General features: G+C 42.5%; 1 protein-coding gene across 2 annotated transcripts in view; it reads left to right on the forward strand.

Moving 5' to 3' along the window:
• Window positions 1–11,208: 11,208 nt before the first annotated feature.
• LOC143928026 (E-selectin-like) overlaps window positions 11,209–26,060 on the forward strand; it is a 360,097-nt gene continuing 345,245 nt past the window's right edge. Inside the window, exon 1 of one of the 2 annotated variants that reach the window (XM_077452609.1) lies at window positions 11,209–11,379. In XM_077452609.1, coding sequence (XP_077308735.1) covers window positions 11,377–11,379 — 3 coding nt within the window. In that variant the 5' untranslated portion in view covers window positions 11,209–11,376. The remainder of the gene's footprint in view (window positions 11,380–26,060) is intronic. The other variant, XM_077452610.1, reaches the window with a different exon arrangement.

Raw genomic sequence — 26,060 nt, forward strand, 5'->3', positions numbered from 1 at the left:
AGATACCAAATATGACATGCTTTGAAATTGTGTACAACCGCGCAGAGGCGACAAACTACATACATTTTTAAAAGCCTTTACAGGTTACCACTTTAGATTTACAGAGGAGGTCTACTGCTAAAATTACTGCCCTCGATCTGACGTTCGTGGTGATACCTCACATGCATGGTGCAATTGCTGTTTACATAGGACACGAGACCGACGCTTGCATTTGCGCCTGAGCACAGGGGGACATGGGGTGCTCTTTTTTTCTTAATTATTTATTTTGCTTTTTATTTTACTTTTATATCCGGAAAAACCAACATCATGAAATACTCGTAGCTTCCAGTTTCTTAGGCCATAGAGATGATTGGAGCTATTCTGATCTTTGATCAGCTCTATGGTCAGCTGGTGGAGCCACCGGCTGCATTATCAGGTTCCCCGTTGGGACAGGAGAGCCAGAGAAAACCTTGAAAGACGACGGGAGGGGGGCATTCCCTCCCACTGCTTGTAAAAGCAGTCTAGCGGCTAATTTGCCGCTGGGATTGCTTTTACATGAAAGCTGACTGCTGGCTGAAAAGAACGATACCAAGATGATACCTAAACCTGCAGGCATAATTCTGGTATAACCACTCATAGTCCAGCAACATACCAGTATGTTGCTGGTCCTTTTTGGGCATATATTGTAATGTTCTTTTTTTCTTGCAGCCTGTGTGCTGAACGAAAAAAAGATATTAAGCGGTGGGTATGCCCACTATTAGAATACTGCCCTGCATCCACCCACTTTTTTTTTTTTTTTTTGCTACTTCAGCGAATTTTTCCACGAGGCCCCAATCAACTATACGTTCATTTATGTCCTCCTCGTCTTCACATCATTGTAGCTTTATTCTTATCCAATCCCTTTTTTTTCCCCTTTATTTTGGTCCAAAAGAGAAAAAGAAGCTCTCAAAACTATTCATGCAAACCTATCTCTCTCCATCCTCTACTAAATTCCCCCTCCACCCTCATCTATTTCACTATGCGAGAAATTGATTTGATTTCTGTCTTCCCTATTTTCCGGTTACCTTCTTATATGCTCTGCATAGCGCCATGTTTTTTTTAAATTTTTACACTCTTGCCATTTGTCTGCTATTAACAATCTCTTATCGCCATAGCTATCACTTCACCTGTCCATACAATAGGTTTCTTCTACTGCATCTATCCACTCCCAGATTGGTGGACTTTCCTCTTCTTGCCAATTCTTAGGTATCAATCTTTTTGCGGCATTTAAGAGATGCGGGACCAGTGACTCTTGATACTTTTTTACTTCCCCTTTAGTACCATGGAATAATACTATCCATGGATCTTATGGGATTGTTATATTAATTATTTATTTTACATAATATAAAATCTTTTTCCAATATTTGTTCATTTTTGGACAACTCCACCACAGGTGGGTCATTGTTCCCGCAACCTTGCACCCTCGCCAACAGTCCCCTGACTTACTTGGTTGGTATTTGCAGACTTTGTCTGGTGTGGCATACCATCTAGAAATACATTTATAGTTCATTTCTGCAGTGTTACTATCGGCCGCCGACCTATGTAATAGTTTAAAAAAATTTCCCTGAGTGTTTTTATCGCATTGGGCTCCTAATTCCCTTTCCCATTTCTGTATGAATGGCGGGCTCTCCAGCTCCCCTCCCTCAGACAGGAGCCTATACAGCCTAGAAATTATTCCTTTCCGGTTATCTGTCAAACATAGCCACTCCAGAGGCGACATCTCCTCTTCAGTTCTTAATGGTTGCGGTAAACCCCTAACAAAGTGAGCCAGCTGAAGGTACCGCCACTCATCTATTCTTCCTAATTCCCCTTTGTGTTTTAATTCGTGCAGTGGCAAAATCTTCCTATTTTTTATAATGTCTCTCACTTGTGCCTTCTCTTTTTTCAACCAATTCCCGCCATTTATCTTTAACCCTGGGGCAAAGTATTCATTCTCTTTTAAGGCTATAAGTGGGGAATTATACTGACCATTCAATTGCTTATACACCCCATCCCACACCCTAAGTGCATTACGTGTCAAAACATTTGTGTTCGGGTCAAGTGTCCTATATTTTGGCGGGTTCCATACAATCTTATTCAACTGTGCCTAACTAAAAGTGTTTTCTAATTTTACCCATCTTTTCCCCTTATTATTTTCTCTTACCCACTCAACTATTCTCGACAGCACAATAGCCTTGAAGTATTTTTTTATATCAGGTACAGCTAGCCGCCCTCGTTTTTTATCTCGTTTCAATATTGAGAAGGGGACTCTCTGTTTTTTATTGGTCCAGACAAAACTCATTAACAATGATTTAATCTTTGAAAAATAAAAATTTGGTAAAGCTATGGGTATCATCTGGAACTTGTATAAAATTTTTGGCAGAATGAACATAAGTGCGCTTATGCGTCCCATCCAAGTCAATGATCTATTTGCCAATCTATTACTTTCTTTCTTAACTTCATCTAATAATGGGATGTAATTTAGTTTATACATTTTATCCACTGAGGTCGCCAGTTTTATTCCTAGGTATTTCAATTCTCTTCGCCAAGGGAATTCAAACTCTTTTTGGAGCTTGAGCTTTTCAGATTTACCTGTATTAATATTTAGTAACTCTGATTTTGCTTGATTAATTTTGAAGTTAGAAAGTTGACCGTACTGTGCTACCACCTCCATTAATTTGGGCATTGTATTGCTTGGTATCGCTTTACTAATGTAGAACAGTACATCGTCGGCAAATGCAGCCAATTTGTGTTCTTCCTTCCCTATTTCAATTCCCTTTATCTGTGGATCATTGCAAATCGTAGCAAGCAGTGGCTCTAAAGATAACACGAACAAGAGGGGTGACAGTGGGCACCCTTGTCTCGTACCGTTTTTCATCTCAAAAGGTGGGGATAACGTACCATTAATCTTGACCATTGCAGTCGGGTGACGATATAGTGTCTTAATCCACTGGACCATTTTTGGTCCCACTCCCATTGCCCCTAATGTCCGGAACATGAAGCCCCAGTCTACCCTGTCAAAGGCCTTCTGGGCGTCCGTCGACAGGAGTAGACTCGGGCTCCTCCTTTCATTTATCTGGGACAAAAGGAGCAATGTTCTCACCCCATTATCCCTTCCCTCCCTTCTTGGTATAAAGCCCACCTGGTCCGGATGTACCAGTGAGCTCATCAGGGCCTTCATTCTGTCTGCCAATATTTTGGCAAAAAGTTTTGTGTCAGCATTAAGTAGTGATATAGGCCTATAGTTAGAACACATCGTTCCATCCTTCCCCTCCTTCCGGATTTCCGTTATAGAGGCAGACGCGGCCTCCTTACTCATTTCATATTCTACGCCAAGCCCATTCATGTAGCTACATAGCTGCGGGATTAATATTTTCTTAAATTTCTTAAAATAATATAATGTAAACCCGTCCGGGCCTGGGCTTTTTCCCGGGGGTGATTCCATAAGGGCCTTATTTATTTCCTCTTCAGATATGGGTCTTTCTAGAAGTAAATATTTCCTCCAATAAGATTTATTTTCTTCAGATCTCTCTTTTTTTTTTCCTAGCTCCCAATAACATCAAAATCACCCTAATGTAGGCCTTGTGGGCCTCCCATAGGTTTTGCCTTGAAATATCCTCTGTGTCATTTATCTCAAAATATTGTTCTAATTCTTTGCCTACCCTTTCTTCCCCTTCAACATCCTGAATTAATTCCTCATTTAAACGCCACATAAAAGGTTTCCTTTGCTCCCCACTTATTAGCATTTTCATCTTAACCGGGGAATGGTCAGAGAGTGTAATTGTCTCAATCCTGGTTTCAACTACTCTTTCCAAAACTCTGTGGTCTACAAAGATGTAGTCAATCCGAGAGTACGTCCCGTGTACAGGGGAATAAAACACAAAATCTTTCTCACTCGGGTGCTGGACTCTCCACACATCTACTAATTGGTATGCATGCAGTTTTTGTTTAGCCCTTTTTAATTGCACTTACTGGTCCCCTGTACACCGGACGTACTGTCTAATCCCAGTTCTATACAAAAATTCAAATCCCCCATCAAAATCACTGGTCCTCTCTTGAAGTCCAACAGTTTTCCCAGTATGTCAATTAGGTATTTTGTAGAGTCGCGGTTGGGGGCATATATATTAGCCAGGGTACACTCCATTTCCGCCAATTTGCCCTTTAGGAAGAGATATCTCTATATTTTATTAACCTATCTTCCAAATGAAACTGTATCTTCTTAGCGAACCCTATTGCCACCCCCCTACCTCTGTTTGTTATCACGTCTCCATAATACCATATTGGGAAATTCTTAGAGTATAACTTAATATTTACTTCGTGTGAGAAATGGGTTTCTTGTAAAAAGATCACCTCAGCTTCATGATATTTAAGCTCCTTTAATATCTTATGCCTCTTGCTCGGCGTATTTAATCCTTTGAAGTTGTACGTCATAAAATTTATAGCTGTCATCTTGAGTCTCTTATTTTGCTATGCAGGTTCACTTTCTCGCATCTAAACTGAGGTTTATTTTCTTCCCTCCCAATAGTTTTCCCACCCTCCTTCCCCTCAAACTCCCCATCCCCACCCCACCTCCTCCCCTCCCCCCTGGCCCATACTCGGCCTTCAACTCACCGATGGCTCTATATGACTTAACCATCTTTGAGTCACCTCTCCAGGATGGGCTCATACATGTATCACCCCCCCCAAAAGGGGGGAGGGGGGCCTGCCGGCTTTCGCCCGCCGCTGATAGGTGGCACTGTGGGCACTGATAGGTGGCACTGTGGGCACTGATAGGTGGCACTGTGGGCACTGATGTATGGCACTGTGGGCACTGATGGGTGGCACTATGGGCACTATGGGCACTGATGGGTGGCACTGCTGGGTGGCACTTTTTTTAATATCTGGGTGGTACTGGCAAGGGGCAAGTGACACTGATGATCTGGCCGTGAGAGGGACTGAAGTCCCTCTCACAGCCGCCGGTGACCAGCTTTTTTCTTCTCTCCTCGCGATGTCAGCGCGAGGAGGAAAAATAGCCGATTACCGACTCTGTTGTGTCACATGATCAGCTGTCATTGGCTGACAGCTGATCACGTGGTAAGGGGTCGGGATCGACCCCTTGCTCCGATCCATGATCAGGTGAGTCTCATAGACTCGCCGATCACAGAGCGCGCCATGCGCGCCTCTCAGGGGGCTCGCAGGCCGCTGGTGCACGGGACGACGTCAATAGACGTAGTCCCGGCAAAGCAGGTCCGCGCTGTAGCCGTCATTCGGCTATAGCGCGGATCTCTAGTGGTTAATAGAGTTTTCCAGTCGCATGAGCATTTCCATCAAATCACCTTTTGTTGGTAATTGGTCCTCTACTCTTTGTTCGTCCAATTTACTTGTTTCTGAATCGCTATTGTTTATTGATTCCTCTCTGGACTGATCAGGGTCTCCCTGGATTTTTTCTCCATCCCTTTTTTCCTTTCTGTTTTGGGGTGTTGTTGTCTAGCTTCTTCCTGATTTTTAGGGCTTAGACCTTGGGTCATATACTGCTTTATTGAACTATCGTTAGTTCTATCCTTCGGGGTTTTCGGGGGGTCCCCTTTTGTTGTTTTACTCGTAGATTTACTCATGGTAACTTCCTTTGCCCTTCTTATTAGTTTCCCTAGTTTTCCTTTTATATCCCTTCTTAATAGGAGGGGCCCTTCCCCTTTTCCTTACTTGTCCTTTCTCTCCTGCTTGTAGTCCTTTAACCCTATTTCGCAGTATACTCAATGTCTCTGAAACTGGGGGTCCACTTTAAATCCTGGTTCTCTAAATTCACCCCTAGTTAATTACTAACGATATGTCTCCAGTGCTCCCCTCTATTGCCTCCCACTTCTGGGCATCGATTTTTAACAGGTTACTATTATAGTCCCAGGCAGGCCCCCTTCATGTGATCTTTCAACTATGGGGTTTTGATCTTTTGCTTATTGGGCTCACTGTTAGGGAGTATAGTTTTCCCACAGATAGGGGTTGCTTTACACTTTTCCCACCCCCCAGGAGAAAGAGAGTGTCCGGTCCTCCCAATGACCATTAAGAGTCACTTATATGTGAACCAGCGGTTTGTGGGGTTCCTTCTCTCAGTCCTTCTCCAAGTCCTTTCCTCCCTGACCTGAGAAAGAGGCCCCACTCTGTACTTTATAAAGATTACCGCTCCTCCTAGAGGTATTTCGAGACCTCTAAGTATCCAACCCAGTACCTATAGTATGGTCAAGGCCGCCCTGGGTTGAAAGAAAAAAGGAGGCAGTAGTGATTGATGTCCATAGGTCTTTTCCTTAAGGGGTAGAGAGACACCCGACTTGGCAGGTTCCACTTTTATAGGTTTTCAAATGCCACCTTCCCAGAACTCCCTGCCGCCTGCTACCCCTCCATGGGAAAACGGTCCTGTAGTATACCATATGTGTATTACCATTCCTTCTGGGGGTATATTAATACTGCTGAGATATCAGTCCTATGGTTTTAATAGGATTACAGATGCCCTGGGTTCTCTTCTCCCTTTTTATATAATCTAGATATATTTACAACCCCCAGGTGTTTATGAAAGGAAAGAACCAATGTCCACAGCAGTTTAAGGGAAGGAGCTTAGCTTAGTCCACTTTAAGGATATATAAACACAGGAATTCTTACCAGTTTCTTCAGGTATATCTATTCAAGGTGTACCCCCAGCTTCTCATGTCAGGTATCTCTAAATGCCAACCTGAGTACAACCATAACTCTTAATTCTGCCCTTCACAGTGGTCCTGATGCCACCTTTCCATCCTGGGTGTAGTATACTCCCCCAGGAACTACATACCCTGATCGTCCTCCAGACAGAGAAATAGGCAGGAAGGCAGGGGGTCAGCGAATACGGGCGGGGGGGAGAGGGGGGCGCCGGCATCCGTTCTACCCGCCGCAGATCCCCGTGCTGTTTAGAATTCCTTCCGGACGGCGGACACCTCCAAGTGCTCCGGGGGTTTTGCTGCTCAGGACTGGCTTGGGAGCCGTCAGCATCCGACCCGGAGCCTCTCACTCTCTGGCCTTGCCTGACTCCCGCAGCCACGCTCACAGTCTGGCAGACACATGCTGGCTCCTCCCTCCTGGCCAAAAGTCACGTCATCCCGTCATGATGCTCCTCCAAAGAATTCTGACCGCATCCACCCACTTCTAATAATGGGCATACAGGCACCATTTTTTTTTAACTGTGGTGATGAAATCACTACCTACATTGCTGGAGTCGCTGATTTACGTATTGTGAGAACAAACTCTGTTGCTGTCAATATAAGTAAACCAGTGCTGCAGCTGAATGGTGTACCTGAAAAACATACAATGGTAAGAAAAAAAACATTACCTCAATAAAACCACAACAATCTGTACCAAAAAAATAGTAAAAAATATATGCCGAAGCATGGGTGCAATCTGCCCCTAATGTTAGGGGCAAATTGCCCATCCACCCTTGCCCCCATGCTTCGGCATATGTGCTCTTTTTTTTTAAACTGTGATGGTGAAATTACCTCCTACAGCGCTGGAGTCGCTGATTTATGTATCGTGAGAGCAAATGCTGTTGCTGTCAAGATAAATAAATCAGTGCTGCAGCTGAATGGCATATCTGAAAAGAAAATAACGGTTCCAAGTTCGAGTCTCTCAAAAATGCGATGGCATCTTTGGAGATCCTGTGAAAGTGTGTCCTAGTCTGTGTAGTGCTGTACCCTATGCTAATACTCCACTAGTGTGTGGTAGCGTTCAAAACATTCACCAATGCAAAGACCAGGATGGATCCAGTTCGTCCTGACGCTTTGTATAGCACATAAGCATTCAGCAGAGCAAATTGGAATAAGTATACAGACACTTTTTTATACCAGCGTCTGGCCTTATGGGCAATTAAGTATGGTGTCATAAACTGGTTGTTGAGGCTGACCCCTCCCATATTAATGTTGTATTCGTGGACACAGAGGGTCTGCTCCATAACACCAGTCGCCGTTTGAATTTGGACCATCGTGTCTGCATGAAAGGAGGACAGAATGAAAAAATTCCATTGATCCCTCCACTTCACTGCGAGCAAATTATTACTTCTGCAAGCCGCTGGGGTGGTAAGCCCCGGCGGTTAGGTCGTACAGTGCCACATGCACCAATTCCATGATCAAACAAGTGACTAAAAAGTGGACGCTTGTGTAATAATTGTCCACATACAAGTAGTAACCCTTTCCGAAAAAGAGTGACACCAAGTCCCACACAATCTTACCAGCTCTCCCTATGTAGTTTGGGCAGTTCTCCAGCTCCACGTGACTATCTTTTCCCTCTTAAATCATAAAACTATATATATAGCCTGTTGCCCTGTCACAGAGCTTGTACATCTTGACCCCATATCTGGTACGCTTGCTGGAAAGTTACTGACTAACGAGCTAAACGCAGGTACTAGTAGATATCTGGGTTGATCCCACTAATGCTGCATTTTTGGGAACCCTAAACTACTGGAAGCGCTAGTATGGATCAGATCAGATATTGATCCATTCAGACACTATACTACTAAGGGAGGTGTATGGTGTGTGCGTGGGTGTTAGCACTACTGCCACTAATCTGATGTTGCCTGGGGCGATGCAGACCCTGATTGATGCTAAAACCTAACTGATCTCACCTGCTGGGTGATCATGGTAGTTAAACCTTTATTAGGTAATATATGGCGGGTGCCCTGACACTATAAAAAATGAACGAACTAACCAGCGTCATCCGTGACACTAATACAGTGATCACAGGTGACAGGGGGTGAAAGGGTTAACTAGGGGGCAATCAGGGGGTTAAACCTTTATTAGGTAATATATGGGGGTAACTGACGCTATAAAAACTTGATGGTGAAACAAATCAACTAACTGGCTAACTAGCATCGCCCGTGACACTAATATGGCGATCAGAAAAAAAAAATCTATCAGTGACACTGAGACAGGGGGAGAAAGGGTTAACTGGGGAGGCGATGAAGGGGTTAAACCTTTATAAGAGGGGCTTGGGGGGGTACCCTAGGTACCCTAGACCTAACGGGGTCTACTACTAATTGCCCTAACACTGATTAGATTCACAATTGACACCAATGCATTGACCAGTGAAAAATCTGAAAACTGCAATTGGTGACACTGTGACAGGGAGTGAAGGGTTTAACTGGAGGGGCGATCGGGGGGGGGGGGGTGACAAGTGTACCTAGTGTTGGTGTAGTGTTGTGCAACTCACAGTAAGATGTTCTCTCTCCTCTCTCTGGAACGGAAAATAATTCCAGAGAGGGAGATGACATCACTTCCCCTGTCTGTGTTTACACTGGCAGACAGGGGAAGCATTTTCATTCACCAGAACCGATCAGCAGGTCCAGGCCAGAAATCATTGGCCTGAACCTGAAGACTGATCGGTTCTGCTATTAATCTGATCGCTGCGGGGACTTCATTATGCGCAACCGTGCCACTTTGCCGACATATATCGGTGTGAGCAGGTCGGTAAGTGGTTAAGGACTGGATTTCAATGTATGTGAATACATGGAGGGCCGCATTCACCTGCTAATAAATGAAGATAATAATAATCTTAACATAGTATTAACAGTAGACCTTTGCCTCAATTTAAGGTGTTCCACTAATACAAAGTCAGTTCCTCCTGAGGGAACATGAAGGTTCACTCCCTCGAGGCTCTGGCATCGCTGCAGGGTCAAGCACCAAACCCCCCCTTCCCTTTCCTTCCCTGCAGCGATTAGTTTGTTCAACTTATACTCACCCTCTCCATTGCTCTCATGCAGCTCCAGCATGTCTCCAGGCCCTTTCCTTGTGACATCTGGCCACTGATGCTGGCATTATAATGTGAAAACTGCCTTGTTGCACATCAAGATGGTTTTCACTTTATAGCAATGCCCTGATCCCTATCCCACTGTATGATAATAATAATCAACAAATTACAAGAAAGTTTGTATAACATTTCCTTTTAAACATGAATAAAGAACAGTAATTAAATAGATATATTCTATACTGTATACTGTCTGGACCGCTTTACATTACACAGCCCCCCTGCATATTTCACAGCCCCGCCCTACACACCCTCTGCATATTACACAGCCCCCCCCCCCCCTACACACACACACCCTGCATTTTACACAGCCCCCCCCCCCCACCTCCACCACAGCTCTGCCCTTTCCTACCTTTCCCCATACAGAGAGGGAGACAGAGCAGACAAGAACAGGGAGCAGGAAGCTGAATGAAAACAGACAGAAGACATACAGCAGCTCTAATACAATAGCGGCAGCTTACAGAGTTAATTTTTCATATTAACAAGCTGGTGATGGGTTGCTAGGACCACCTAGCAACCCATCACCTGGTAAGTTAACTCCAGAAGCTTCCACTGTCTTATTAGCGTTGCTGCGTGTCTCTCCCATGTTCTCATTCAGCTTCCTGCTCCCCTTAAAATGTCAGTGGGCCGGCATGTGCACTGATGGGTGGGACATTTAGCAGTGGCGGGCCGGGTGCGGCCCACGGGCTGTAAGGCTGCATTCACACCTGAGCGTAGCGTGTTTGAACGTTTTTACCGGCGTTTTGTCGCGCGACAACGAGCGTTTTGTCACACTACAACGCGCGACAACGAGCGTTTTGTCACACTACAACGCGCGACAACGAGCGTTTTTAACTTCGGCGTTTTTTTTCAGCCAATAGGAAAAATATTTTTCATCTGCTTATTTTTTCTTGAGCAGATACAGCGTCAAAACGCCCGTAGAAACGCTCGTTGTCGCGCTAAACGCTCGAATCGAGCGTTTCCATCAGTTTCTATGGGAATGAAAACGCCCAAATCAGCCCAATTCGCGCGACAAAAAAGGATCCGGAACTTGTTTGAGCTTCAGGCGTAGGGCTTCAGGCGACATGGAGTGGAGATGTGAACCATCTCCATTGAGAATAATGGATTTTATCCCCTCCAGCGTTTTGTAGCTTCAGGCGTAGGGCTACAAAACGTTCAGGTGTGAACGGGCTGTAAGTTGCCGACCCCTGCCATAGGGTCTCTGCTAAAAAAAAATGTATAATGTTTGGAAGTTCTACGTAATTTTCTAGCAAAACATACTGATTTAAAATTATAAACAAAATGTGTCAAAAAGTTTGCTGTATGCGTGCGCAGTATTTTAGTGATCATATTGGAGGTTGTTCTTTGAGGCCACCCCCATTAAAAATAAGAACAGTAGTACACTGAAGACGTTTTACATTTTTTTATATTTTCATCCTTTGAGTTACTGGAATCGCACATTATTTTCTTAACACACCCTCTAATATCAAAGATACCACAGTATAAATGGGATAGTCTCAAGTGGCATTAGAGGAAATGTGTGTAAGACAGGAAAGTTGTTCATTGTTTGCACTAAGGTGATAGTAAATTTATCAAGCCCGGTGTAAAATGGTAAGTTGAAATTTACTCCCGTATTAATAAACTGTAGTGGACTATCTATTGCATTAGTATTTTAAACAACATGCATGTAATTCTGTATATTGCAAGTACTAAGTTAATATTGTATGTGTCATGCATGTAATCATTTTCTGTTGAGTGTTTCTTTATAATTAGGTTAGTCTTGAAATAGAACTTTAATTCACACATATATATATGTGTGTGTGTGTGTATGTATATGTGTATTTTCATTTCAAAGAGTTTATAGCTAATGTCCATCATAATTCTTTGTCAAGGCATAAGTGGATTAAATACCCATCTCTGCTGTTAATCGGAATCAACTTGGTGGTAGCTATAGCAGTTTTGTATGACTTTTTAAATTTGACAACTCTGTTGTAGAGCTTTTCTATTTAAATACAAATACTCAACTCATACAGTCACACCAGGGTATGGTAGTTTGGAGTTTAGTGTCAGATATGTGCACTATTATCTACAATAATTAATAATAAAACAATGTTATTACACATTTTTTGATGATTATATATATATATATATATATATATATACAGTGGTGTGAAAAAGTGTTTGCCCCCTTCCTCATTTCCTGTTCCTTTGCATGTTTGTCACACTTAAGTGTTTCGGAACATCAAACCAATTTAAACAATAGTCAAGGACAACACAAGTAAACACAAAATGCAATTTGTAAATGAAGGTGTTTATTATTAAAGGTGAAAAAAAATCCAAACCATCATGGCCCTGTGTGAAAAAGTGATTGCCCCCTAAACCTAATAACTGGTTGGGCCACCCTTAGCAGCAACAACTGCAACCAAGCGTTTGCGATAACGTGCAATGAGGCTTTTACAGCGTCCTGGAGGAATTTTGGCCCACTCATCTTTGCAGAATTGTCCTAATTCAGTTACATTAGAGGGTTTTCGAGCATGAACGGCCTTTTTAAGGTCATACCACAACATCTCAATAGGATTCAGGTCAGGACTTTGGCTAGGCCACTCCAAAGTCTTCATTTTGTTTTTCTTCAGCCATTCGGTGGTGGACTTGCTGGTGTGTTTAGGATCATTGTCCTGTTGCAGAACCCAAGTTCGTTTCAGCTTGAGTACACGAACAGATGGTCGGACATTCCCCTTCAGGATCTCTTGGTAGACAGCAGAATTCATAGTTCCTTTTATCACGGCAAGTCTTCCAGGTCCTGAAGCAGCAAAACAGCCCCAGACCATCACACTACCACCACCATATTTTACTGTTGGTATAATGTTCTTTTTATGAAATGCAGTGTTCCTTCTACGCCAGATATACTTGGACACACACCTTCCAAAGAGTTCCACTTTTGTCTCATCGGTCCACAGAATGTTGTCCCAAAAGTCTTGGGGATCATCAAGATGTGTTGTGGAGAAATTGAGACGAGCTTTGATGTTCTTTTTGCTCAGCAGTGGTTTTCTCCTTGGAACTCTGCCATGCAGGCCATTTTTGCCCAGTCTTTTCCTGATGGTGGAGGCATGAACGCTGACCTTAACTGAGGCAAGTGAGGCCTGCAGTTCCTTGGACGTTGTTGTGGGGTCTTTTGTGACCTCTTGGATGAGTCGTCGCTGCGCTCTTGGGGTAATTTTGGGCGGCCGGCCACTCCTGGGAAGGTTCACCACTGTTCCATGTCTTCGCCATTTGTGGATAATGGCTCTCACTGTGGTTCGCTGGATTCCCAAAGCTTTGGAAATGGCTTTATAACCCTTTCCAGACTGATAGATCTCAATTACTTTCTTTCTCAATTGTTCCTGAATTTCTTTGGGTCTCGGCATGATGTGTAGCTTTTAAGGATCTTCTGGTGGACCTTACTGTGTCAAGCAGCTCCTATTTAAGTGATGCCTTGATTGTGAACAGGTGTGGCAATAATCAGGCCTGGGTGTGGCTAGAGAAATTGAACTCAGGTGTGGACAACCACAGTTATAGTATGTTTTAACAAGGGGGGCAATCACTTTTTCACACAGGGCCATGATGGTTTGGATTTTTTTTCACCTTTAATAATAAACACCTTCATTTACAAATTGCATTTTGTGTTTACGTGTGTTATCCTTGACTATTGTTTAAATTGGTTTGATGTTCCGAAACACTTAAGTGTGACAAACATGCAAAGGAACAGGAAATGAGGAAGGGGGCAAACACTTTTTCACACCACTGTATATATATATATATATATATATATATATATATATATATAATGATAAAATATAAAAAATATAATTTGCCTTTGTTGTAAGTGTTTTAAAGGAAGAGCTGTCATTGATAAGGAGACGATTATTTTTGCTATGTACAGAACAATGTAAAATATGAATAAGCCCATTACAAAAATATTTCTTTATATTTTACTGTTCTGTAAAGTGACGAACAGTAAAGTGTACAACATTTATACACTTACTATAGTTATAAATCTTAGGAGATAAATTCATACCACAGTAATATATTTAGTTATATATTATATACATATATTTAAAATGTATACAATTAGATTAGACAAGGTAGTGCATCGGAAAGGCAAGGATTTCCTTATAGGGCATCTGTTGTAGAAAAAAATATGTAGGTCTTCATTGCCTGGTTGCCTGATTAGAGTCAGTACTTTCCGAGTCACTGATCCAGAACAGGTACAGATATCAGACATTCTCACTTTTTATTGCTTTTTGTTTGTTTTTGGAGTGGGACTCCAACCCTCATATTTTTCTCACAGCAGGTATACTTTGTCTACTTCCTAAAAATGAATGATGAGATCACTATCCCTTTATTACAACAGTGTAAGACATTATGTACATGTACTGTACATGAGAAGTTGTAACTATGCCTGGAAATCAGCATTTTCCACACCTGGAGAGCCACAGGTTACCATGAAAGTGAATGGCTGTACACAGCCATACACATTTAAACACCAATTATTATTATTATTATTTTAGGTACTTATATAGGGCTGTCAATTTACACAGTGCTTTACATATACATTGTACATTCACATCAGTCCCTAGGAGCTTATAATCTAAGGTCCCTAACTCAGATTCATATACTAGGGCCAGACAGAAGCCAATTAACCTAGCAGCATGTCTTTGGAGCATGGGAGGAAATCAGAGAAACCTGGATGAAACCCACGCAGGCATGCAAACTCATGCAAACTCCAGGCAGGTAGTGTTGTGATTGGGATTCAAACCAGCGACCCTTTTTACTCCTAGGCAAGAGTGCTACCCACTACACCACTGTGCGCCCCTACCAATGCTTCTGTGCATCAGCATTTACCTGCGCATGCATGCGGGATGTATTTCCTCGTTTTTTTTTTTTTAAATAGTAAACATGTTATACTTGCCTCCACTGTTCAGTTAGTTTTACACAGATTGACCCTGAACCTCGTCTTCTGGGGTCTCATGGCGGCGCTGGTGGCTCCTCCCAGCATCAAGTGTCCATGTTGGAGAAGTGCTATCCTTGGTGGACAGCACTCCCGAGTCCCGCATCTGTGTCCATTCACACAGAATGCAGGACTTGGCCCCACCCCCCAGGCATCATTGGATTTGATTGACAGCAGCGGGAGCCAATGGCTGTGCTGCTATCAATCTATCCAATCAGGACAAGAGACACCAGCTACAGATGGTGTGCTCATTCCTGGACAGAGGATGACACTGTTTTTTTTTTCACTTTTTTTTTTTTTAGCCGGCAATTCTTTATTTACATTCAGCTGTCAGCAGGGAAGCCCACTGACAGCTGATGACTCATTGGTTGTTAAGGATGCAGCTTCCTGTTCCTCTCCTTAGCAACCAGCTATATACAGTGTAAAAAAAGCGGTACTTGCGTTTTGGCGGGGAAAAAAGCCCCCAACCCTTTCCAAAAATGCATGGGCACAAAAATGCAGTAATGTGAACATTAAAAAAATGTCTCTACACTTTGGCAAAATTAATCAAAAAATGCATTTGCATGAATCCAGCCTGATGCCGCATACACACAACCGGACTTTCCAGCAGACTAGGTCCAACGGGATCAGTCCGTCGGACAATCTGATCGTGTGTGGGCTAATCCGATCATTTTTCATTAAAAAATTTGACAGACCTAGAAATAGAACATGTTTCAAATCTGTCCGATGGACTCAATTCCTATTGGGAAAACCCTTAGTCTGTCTGCTGGTCCGAGTCCGACAGACCAAATACGAAGCAAGGGAAGCTATTGGCTACTGGCTATTAAACTTCCTTTTTTAGTCCCGTCTTACGTCATCACATTCAAAACGAATGGACTTTCAAATGGACTTAGTCCGTTCGTGTGTGGCCAAGTCCATTTATTCTGAAGTCCGTCAGAGCTTCGCTGAAAAGTCGGAAAGACCGTCAGACCTAGTCTGCCGGAAAGTCTGGTCATGTGTACGTGACATTAAAGGGTGTGCACACTTATAAAACCACATTATTATTTATTTTTTTACTCCCCCCCCCCCCAAAGATTTTAGTTTGTTTTTAAAATGCATTGTACAGTTTATAGGTCACATTAAAGGTGCAAAAAGTTCTGAAATAATTTATATTTGTCTCATTTTTTTTACATCACAGAAACCTGACAATATAATATATATATATATATATATATATATATATATATATATATATATATATATATATATATATATATATATATCATGGATATAAATTGTAACGCTATCAATTTGTGATACTGTTTTAAAAATGTTGATCCTGTGAATAAATTGTAATTACAGTTGCCTGACCATTATGTTAATGCTTTGGCTTCAATGTGTGACTTCAAGTCGCATGGACTTCAAAGTAGACACTCTACTACTTTGGTCCGACTTTGATGGGAGTTGAGGTGCATAGACCCCAAGTTTACACAGGCATTCCCTGAAATCGCAGCAAAATCGTGTGACTTTTAAGTTGCGGAAGTGTGAAAGAAGCCTTAGGCTGCTTTCACACTGGGGCGGGAGCAGCGTCGGCGGTAAAGCGCCGCTATTTTTAGCGGCGCTTTACCGTCGTTTTAGCGGCGGTGTGCGGGCGCTAGCGGGGTGGTTTTAACCCCCGCTAGCGGCCGAAAAGGGGTTAAACCCGCACGCAAAGCGCCGCTGCAGCGGCGCTTTGCCGGCGGTATTGCCGCGTTGTCCCATTGATTTCAATGGGTAGGAGCGGTATAGGAGCGGTGAATACACCGCTCCTTCACCGCTGCAAAGATGCGGCTAGCAGGACTTTTTTCACCGTCCTGCCAGCGCACCGCTCCAGTGTGAAAGCCCTCCGGCTTTCACACTGGAGTTAAAGGGGCCGGTTTATTTCAGGCGTTACACAGGCGCTATTTTTAGCGCTGTAACGCCTGAATACCGCCCCAGTGTGAAAGCAGCCTTAGTCAGGTTAAAAAAAAAAGAGTCCATCTAGTTCAACTTAAATTAAAAGAGTTTCTGACTTTACCATGTGACTCGATTACTGTGTGCTTGTTATGGGTTTATAACTCAAAAGAAGTAAAGCCAGATACAGCCAGGCAACTAGCACTTTCAGAACTGTGAACAACAGCATTCCCTGTATTAATTTTCCAATAGATGTGAAGTAGAGAGATTTCAGATGTAATGCTTGCTCCATCTAGTGACTGATCTTTAAATCTGTATATATATCTAAAGCAATGAAGCTGCATGCACATGTGCTCATTTATCTGTGCAGGTTAAAGACACTGGGGGTTATTTTCTAAAGGAAAATCCACTTTGCACTGCAAGTGCACTTGGAAGTAAAGTTGCTGTAGATCCGAGGGAGACATGTAAGGAAAATAAAAAAAAACAGCATTTTAGCTTGCACATGTAGCGGCCATAACCCTTTGTGGGGCGACCTTGACTTATTGGGCTTACCGGTTACCTCCGCTTGGCTTGTTCTTACACTTCTAGGGGTTCCCAGGGTTGATACCCAACAACTTGGATGCTGACACCAATAAAGTCCTTTTGAAAGGTTTTATTTTGCAAGGGTAACATCCAATAACACAGTCTCATATAGAAACAGAGGGCAAGGGTGAAGAACTCAGGCACTTTGAACTGCAGGCATAACAAAGTCTCTAATACCACCCAGAGAGTAGCCACTCGCAGCTGGGCACTTTAAGGCTGAACAGATCTCTAGCCAGAGATCATGGCAGTCAGCACGTTGATTCAAAACTTGTCAAATCCTCTGAACCTGTACAAGTTAGAACTGAAAGTGAACAGGAACCTTTTTCCTCAGTACCTGGAACGTTCTCGGTCTCCTTGACAGTACTGGAAAAAGTGTTGATTCGTCAATGTCCTTCCCAACTCAGTAACCAGGCACTTCTCAGGATGCCACTTGTCGGCCCTCCTCCGAAGGGTCCTCCCCCGATCACTTTAGCGAGCTGTGCTGCCCCTCCAAGCCGAGAGCACACCTGGACATCTTGAATCCTCCCTCAGTTACTGCGCCTCGGACCAGCCGGTTCCGAGACTCGGGAACAGACGGATCCCTGCCCCAGACCAGTCGGGTCTATTGGGGGTAACCCATAGAAGCATGTTGCGGGATGTTGGACACCCTGTGACCGTGACCCCTCGCTGGGCTACCCCGGTCCTGGAAAACAGACACAGACCACATGGGCCTCACAAACTTCTCTGCTGAACACGTGACCTCAACATCTTAAGTACCCCTTCCCAGACTCCTCAGCGGGGCCCGGCACACCCACTGATTGGTTCCGAGAAGGCTGATACCCAAAACGTCCAACCAGGCCTGGTTCTGGCTTGTCATGTGCACCTCACTGTTCACATGACCAAGCAGAACTTCTAACACAGCCCAGCCAAACTGATGTCAAAGTTAACCTAAATAATTAACCCTCAGAACCCCTACTGTTCTGAGGAAAAAATAAATTTACACATGAATAACATTTTGTCCACAATGTCATCCGCTACACACATGATTGGATGATAAAATCAGCAGATCTTCCACTCATTTCAGATCTACCCCTTAGATTTAGAGCGACAGCACTTCCAAGTGCACTTTCAGTGCACGTTCAAGTGCACTTGCAGTGCAAAGTGGATTTGCCTTTCGAAAATAACCCCCACTGTATATTTTTGGTGTCCTGGATGCACACCCATAGACATGAAGGCGGGTGTACGTAAATATTTGTATAATGTAGCACAGACGTAATGCACTGAATGGACAATATGTGTTTGGTGCATTACATCTGTGCCCATGTGCTTCTTTATGCAATTAGCAGCACATAACTTTGCAAAGCCTCCCTCTCCCATTCATATCTATGGGCGGCTGTATGCAGCTTTAGGACATCCGGTACACCAGAAATAGGCAATGTCTTTTTTTTTGCACAGGCAAGAGCCTATATGCATATAGCAAGCAATTAACTGGAAAAGTAAACATATTAAAACATAAACATCACTAATATTGAATTAAAGTGGTTGTAAACCCTCACATATACCCACTGAAGTGACTAGCCTCAGGAGGTTAAACCATTCCCCCTATGTAAGTTGTACCTGTTTATCTGTATCCCTCTCTTCTCTACACAGATAAGAGGCTATTTCTCAACTCTGGCAGTTATACTATTTTCTCTGCAGCTCTCTCTTCTCCACATCCTCCTAAAACACACCGATCAAAAGGCTATTTCTCATCTCCACTGCACAGCATAGAACAGGGATCTGAAGTGAAGTGTAATCTGAGCACTGAGTGGAGGGAAAGGTCATATTCCTCTCACAAAGTCCCAGAGGGCAACATGCACAGCTTAGGCTGCCAATGACTTGTATGCTAGGGGGGGGGTGACATCTTTTGAGATTCTGTGCTGTCAGGATAACCTGTTAGAAGTGACTAATGCAGATAGCAGAGAGAAGAGAGAGGTGGTAGAAAACACACTACACAACATCACTATTTTAACCGTCCGGCGTTCCACAGACTCAGTTAACAATAACTCGAAACTTGTGCTTACTGAAAATAAATTATACTTTAAAGTATCCCTGTTCTGAGAGAATACTAAGGTTCCCTTTGCAATCCTATTCTAATAAGTAATAAATACAACGTTTCCCTCAGCTACCAATTATATTCAAACTTGCTTTAGAAATATTGAATTTGATTGGTGATATGGGAAGGGAAGCCCATATACAGTATGGGTTTAAAAAACGTCAGTGTCCCTGTAAGGAACACCCTGGAATCTGATAGCAACATATTACTGAGAATTTAGATGAAGTTTAATTGAGTGAACTGTCTGCTTTTCACACAGTTGTATTTTTTGTTGGATACTATTAGTATATCTCTAAATTATTGCCTGGAGCAGGAGCTATAACATTAGCAATTGTATTGTCTTCACATGTAATCAATTAGTCTATTGGGAAACTGACCTTTTTAAAGGGTTAAAAAATCATGATAAATACCAAAAAATGCAATATTAAAGTCAAATCATAAAAAAAAGCATTTGTTAATTATCTTGTAGTTTAGCCACTTGCTATTTAACGAATGTATAAATTAAGTGTTAAAACATTTAACTTTGGTATTAGTAGGGATTCCTGACACACAGGATGAATGTAAAATAAAAAAAAAATCGGGACACTGTTAAAAAAAACAAAAACACATGGGTGTTCTCCAGTAATCCAAGTCCAAAAAATGGTGTGAGGTTCTCCCCAATTTCCATATCAAAACCAAGATTGCAGCCGGGCAGGCCAACAAAGAAGGTGATACGAGTGTGCACCCTTCCCTCCAAATCATACAAGGCCAAATGCCCTCAAAGTGTGCCCCCCCCCCCCCCCCTTGGCAAAACACTCTGTACCTATGTTGATGAGGACAAGGGCTTCTTCCCCACAACCCTGGCCCAGTGGTTGTAGGGGTCTGTGGGCTTGGGGCGGGGGGCTAATCAGAATCTGTAAAATCTAAATGAGTATGGGGTACATACAGTAGTACCCTTGCTCATTCACAAAAAAATGTTTAACCCTATAAATAAAAGACACCCAAACTTTTACAGATGAGTCCTTAACAACCAGTGACAACACTGTCCCCATTGACTTACAAGGCCAGGCATCTCCAGGCTCGTCTTGGTGCCCAGGAGGGCAGGTGCTCAGGGGGGTGGGGTAAAGCTGCCAAACATGGCCATGGAAGGGGGACAGAACAGGACCAATGTATGATAGGAATGCTTGCATCAATTAAATAGGGATGGAGACCAGGAATGCCAGTCTGGCTTTTGAATTTCTGAAAGGCAGAAGTTAAGGTTTTACAAGTGAGTCAAATAAAAGGTAAACATTTTTTATACTGCAAAGTGCTTTGTAGTGAAAAAAAAGTTATTGTGGATAAAAAAAACCTTTAAGTGTTGGTGTAAGTGGAAAGAATTTGCAATTTCAAAGCAATCTAACATGTTAAAGACTGCTTGGAACTGAAAAAAAGAATGTCCTGTGCTAGAAAAGATGTTTCTGGTATGTTTGAAGAAGTATGTATGTTGGAGGGGAAAGAAAGTCAGATGGAGTAGGGCAGGTAGGGTAGATAAGGGCCAGACAGAGGCAAGTGAAATGGAAGAATATGGAAAAATAATCTGGTAGCAAAGTGGGGAGGAATGTTTTTAGGGGTTAACCTGTTCACTTCTTCAGTCTTTTGGCAATCTCTGTGCAATGAATAAGCATAGGTAAGTAAAGAATGTTAGTCTCTCTTATATTGAAGAGGTAGAGTCAGCTATTTTGACAAGTGAAAATGGCTACATGGGATGGCACAGTTTAACTGAGGACATTTGTAGACCCTAGCAAGACAGTAGTGTGGGATGTTGGACAGCAGGAACCTAAACAGCAGGAACCTAAATATGCAGATTTCAGAACTCTCTTTCAGGATGGGACGAGTACTTTTGTTTTTCAAGCTTCTTTGCACAGCCAAAACATAGCTGAATACTGATATAAGGTCCTGCCAAATAATTCCGATTTAGGTTGGCAATAGATAAGCAGATACCTCCCTGGGAATGATAGGCAATAATATATTGACTCATCCTTGAGTGCCAGGGCACACAGCAATGCAGTACTTTGATCATTTCCTTTATTTCAAAACAGAGAAAATATTTCAGAGAGATTATTGAACAGGCTCCATTGTTCAGGGCAATGCCCAGAGGGGTCTGACCTCCGACATATATAAAATACTAAATGCATGGCCCATGGAAACGATCGGCAAACATACCTATATGCTTAAATGGGAGAAGGCATTGGAGGAGGAGATACCCCTGGATCAATGGCGCGCCATATGGACCCAGGCGTCCAAGAGCTCGTTGTGTACGCTATATAGGGAAAATACCTATAAGATCCTATACTTCTGGTACATGACTACCAGACGTACTGCATGCCATCTACCCAGCCAGTTCTGATCGCTGCGGGCGCTGCCTGGGAGCTAGGGGTACACTATTTCCCATTTACTGGGCCTGTCCGCAGATAGTCCCCTTCTGAAACACAGTGCAGCAGCTGTTGGCCCCCCTGTTGGACAGGGGGGTACTCGTTGCCCCTAAATTCTTTCTTCTAGGCCTTATGCCGATGAAAGTCCCAGCACCATACAAAAAACTGGTGAGGCATGTCCTCACGGCAGCACGCTGCCTAGTAGCGCTGAACTGAAAACGCCGCTCTCCCCCTTCGGAGGAGGCTCTATTTGCTAGGATTAAAGATGTCAAACTGATGGAGAGCATGATGGCCAGGGTTCAGGACCAACTGGATGCTCATAATATGGTCTGGGAGTTGTGGCACCGCCGAGAGGAATAGCACAATCCGATACCTGACTTAGTTTGATGGCAACTTAACCCCCACCCTATCCCCCCTCACCCTTCCTCCTCTTCCTTCTCCCTTACTTACTTCCTCCCCCTCTTCTCTTTTCCTTTCCCCCTCTTTCACTAAGAGTCTTCTTGAGACCCATGTTTCTAAAACACTACGTTAGTTATACAGTCTGTCTGATTGCAGCTTGAGTGTACTAACCAAACTAACATGAAAAAAAAAAAATCCATTGTTCAGATGCCATGAATGTAGTAACAATAGACTGATTTGTTATTGTGACTCTGTCAGCAGGATTATAATGGAACCATTCTGTAAAGGAAAAGCAGCATTCCTATTCCAATATTGCTAAACCTCCTGCAGGGCCGTTTGAAGGAATTTGGGGACCCCAAGTAAAATGGACATGGAGGTCCCCCTAACCCCCAGCATAGCGATACAGTTTAAGTTCACCAACACTTTAAATAAATAAAATTTACAAAGCAGAGAAAATACTCTACAGTAGAGTGTACTGTAGAGTCTTTTCTCTGCTGTGTACAATTTGCAAAAAGTTTTAATAAATATTACCTAGTTCAAAATAAGAAGCAATAAGATGGAAATGGGATGGTAAAGCAAGAAAATGGAAAGAAAGCTATGTTAATTGTTTTTATTATGGTCAGCAAGCTACCATATTTTTATTACCGCACCCAAATTACCAGCATCACCATATAATCAATGGTACCATACATACTCTCCAGTAGCAAGAGCAAAGGGGGTATCAATAGCATTTGGGAAAATATGTCCTGTGAGTGTCAGGAAGATGCAAATGGATACCAAGGGAAGGTCCTTATTTATAAAGGGAACATTGTATGGATTTTGCTATATGTTTGCCTCTATATACGCACCAAATAACAATACGGCAGATTTTCTAGTGAAAACTTTGGGGAAGTTGGATAAATTCAAGGAGGGATGCGTCGTTTTGGGGGGGGGGGGGGGGTTAATGTTATTATGGATCCCAAATTAGATACTACATGGGAGAAAACAGCAATCTCATTTAAAGCACTGAAACAAGTGAAAAGACATCTAAGATCAGCCCACCTAGTGGACTGCTGGTGGGTTTACAATGAGGGAGTGAAAGATTATAGCTATTATTCAAAGATTCATAAAGTATACTCGAGGCTTGATTTATTTATGGTGGACCAGTATTATCTGGAATATGTAGGAGAGGTGATGATAGGACCAATAACGATTTCGGATCACGCACCAGTGGTGATGAAGTTTCTTCTGTTATCTGGGAGTCAACGGGAGTGGACGTGGTGATTAAACGAGTCACTGCTGGATGACGAGCAGATAGCGGAAGATATAAAAGATAAAATGATAAACTATTTTGAGGAAAACATATCAGGAGAAGTATCAGAACACACAATATGGGAAGCCCATAAGGTAGTTATAAGAGGTGAATGAAAATTGCTCATGGGTCACGAGTAAAATATAGGAAAAAGGAAGGAGTTAGAGGATCTATTAGGGAGGATACACAAGCTAGAGATTAAACATAAGAACAGTCTGGACCACTTATTTGGATAGGAAAACCAAAGATAAACATAGATTTTATGAACATAGATTCTATGAAAACGGGAACAAATGCGGCAAATGATTAGCTAACCAATTAAAAAACCAACAGGAATCCTCCCACGTTCACAGTATCCAAGTACACAATAAATCGATAATAAGCACCAAATCAATAGCAAAGGAATTTGAAAACTTCTATAGGAACCTTTATAATATTAAAACAACTACAGTAGGAGTAGAAGGAGGGGAACAAGTAGAAAAAATAAGAGAGTATATCAAAGAATCCTCACTTTCGCCTCTACCATCAGAGGTAGAGCGGAGTGAATGGAGGAACAGATTACAGCAAAAAAAATAAAGAAAGCAATAGAAAACTTACCGAGAGGGAAAAGCCCAGGGCCGGATGGCTTAACAAATGCCTATTATAAAAAATATATTGATATACTGACCATACCACTGTGTAAATATTTTAATCAAATAACAGCGAGAAACCCCCTACCTCCAGAAGCATTATTGGCCTTCTTCACAATGATACCAAAAGCAGGGAAAGATCCAAGACACTGCCCAAATTACAGACCTATTTCACTCTTAACTCAGACACTAAATTACTAGCAAAAATATTATCTACAAGATTGCAAGATAAAAGAACACAGGTAGTACCCCCCGACCAGACAGGGTTCATGTTCTACACATATTACACTGGATACAGAATGGACCTAATAAGATACCGAGAGTAGTGATATCAATGGACACCGAAAAGGCCTTTGATAGAGTGAACTGGACCTTCATGATGGAAGTGTTAAGAGGAATAGGTTTGGGGGGGAGGATGATGGGATGGGTGACAGCACTGTATGCAGGTCCAAAGGCAAGGGTAACAGTGAACGTGACCTTATCGGGAGGGTTCGAGATATGGAACGGAACAAGGCAGGGTTGTCCATTGTTCCCCATTTTATTTGCACTTGAACCATTCCTATGTAGAATAAGGAAAAATAAAGGGATAAAGGGAGTAGGAATTGGAGAAAGAGAATATAAAGTATCTGCCTACGCCAATGATCTAATGTTTTCTCTATCGAATCCCCAAGAATCCATAAAAGAAATGATGCAGGAGGTGAGGATATATGGAGATTTATTAAATTTTAAAATTAATATAGAGAAATCGAAAGTGCTACCCATCCATTTACCATCATCATTAACCACATATATACAAAATAACTAGTTTGTATGGAAAAGGAGATCCCTGTTTTACTTGGGAGTTCATATCTCAGCGGACATGAAATTATTGTACAAACAAAATTATAATCCCTTACTGGATAAAATAGCAGAGGACCTGCAGAGATGGAAGGGTCAGACATTAACATTTCCGGGGAGAGTAAATACCCTTAAAAGAACATAATACACAGATTGCTGTATGTGCTGAACACGAAGCCCATCCCGCTCCCCCAGACTTTATATAAAAAGACACAAAAAATATTCTTGTCCTTCATTTGGAAAAATGGCAGTGCAAGAATAGTGTATAAAATCTTATGTAGAAGTAAGGAAGAGGGAGGGGTTGGGCTACCAGACATTATAGAGCAATGACACTGTTGAGAAACTTGAACTGGTGTCATGACTCGGATAGTAAAGCATGGGTGATAATGGAAATAAAAACATGGCAGAGAGAGATTTAGCAGGAGCTCCATGGATATCAAGTAAGGACAGGGGATTATCGAAATGGACATCTCCCTTAACCTGGAATACACTGGCAGTCTGGGTTAGAATAAACAATACTGGTAAATATGCCCCAGAAATATCTCCATTGGCCCCATTAGGAGGCTATCCATGGTTCCCCCCCAGAGAGGAGAAGGGAGCATTGGGCCCATGGGAATCAGGGGGGAATACAACGTGCTTGAGGTACGCTCCGCAGGGTGTCCTTATTACACAAGGGGAATTGGAGACACAGCAAGGAGGTATGAAGATTTTTTTTTTACATTAGAACCTCAAGTAAGGTCTCAGAATACACTAACCACATTTGAGAAGATGTGCCTGAAGATATCCAGACCCAACCACCTACTATCCCAAATGTACAAATTGATCCTTGGTGAGGAAAAAAATACAACACCTTATTTCATCAAAGAATGGGAAAAAGGAATTAAACTATACATTTACATCGTTACAAATAAATAAATTAATGGAAGCAACACATTATTTGTCAATAAGTTAATTTATCCAAGAAATGTCATATAAATTTCTAGCTAGATGGTACAGAACTCCAGCACGATTAGCACAAATATATCCAATGGTAGCATATCATTGCTGGAGAGGATGCAGAGAAAAGGGAACTTTTCTCCATATCTGGTGGACATGTCCCAGGATCAAGGTATTCTGGGAGGAAATAGCCCCATGGATCAGGAAGATGTCAAAGGAGTATATAGAGCTAAAACCAGAACACTTCCTGTTGCAC

This window comes from Lithobates pipiens, unplaced genomic scaffold (genome assembly GCF_037356315.1).
Source record: "Lithobates pipiens isolate NorthernLeopardFrog02 unplaced genomic scaffold, aLitPip1_a1.2 Scaffold_23, whole genome shotgun sequence".
Classification (NCBI taxonomy): domain Eukaryota; kingdom Metazoa; phylum Chordata; class Amphibia; order Anura; family Ranidae; genus Lithobates; species Lithobates pipiens.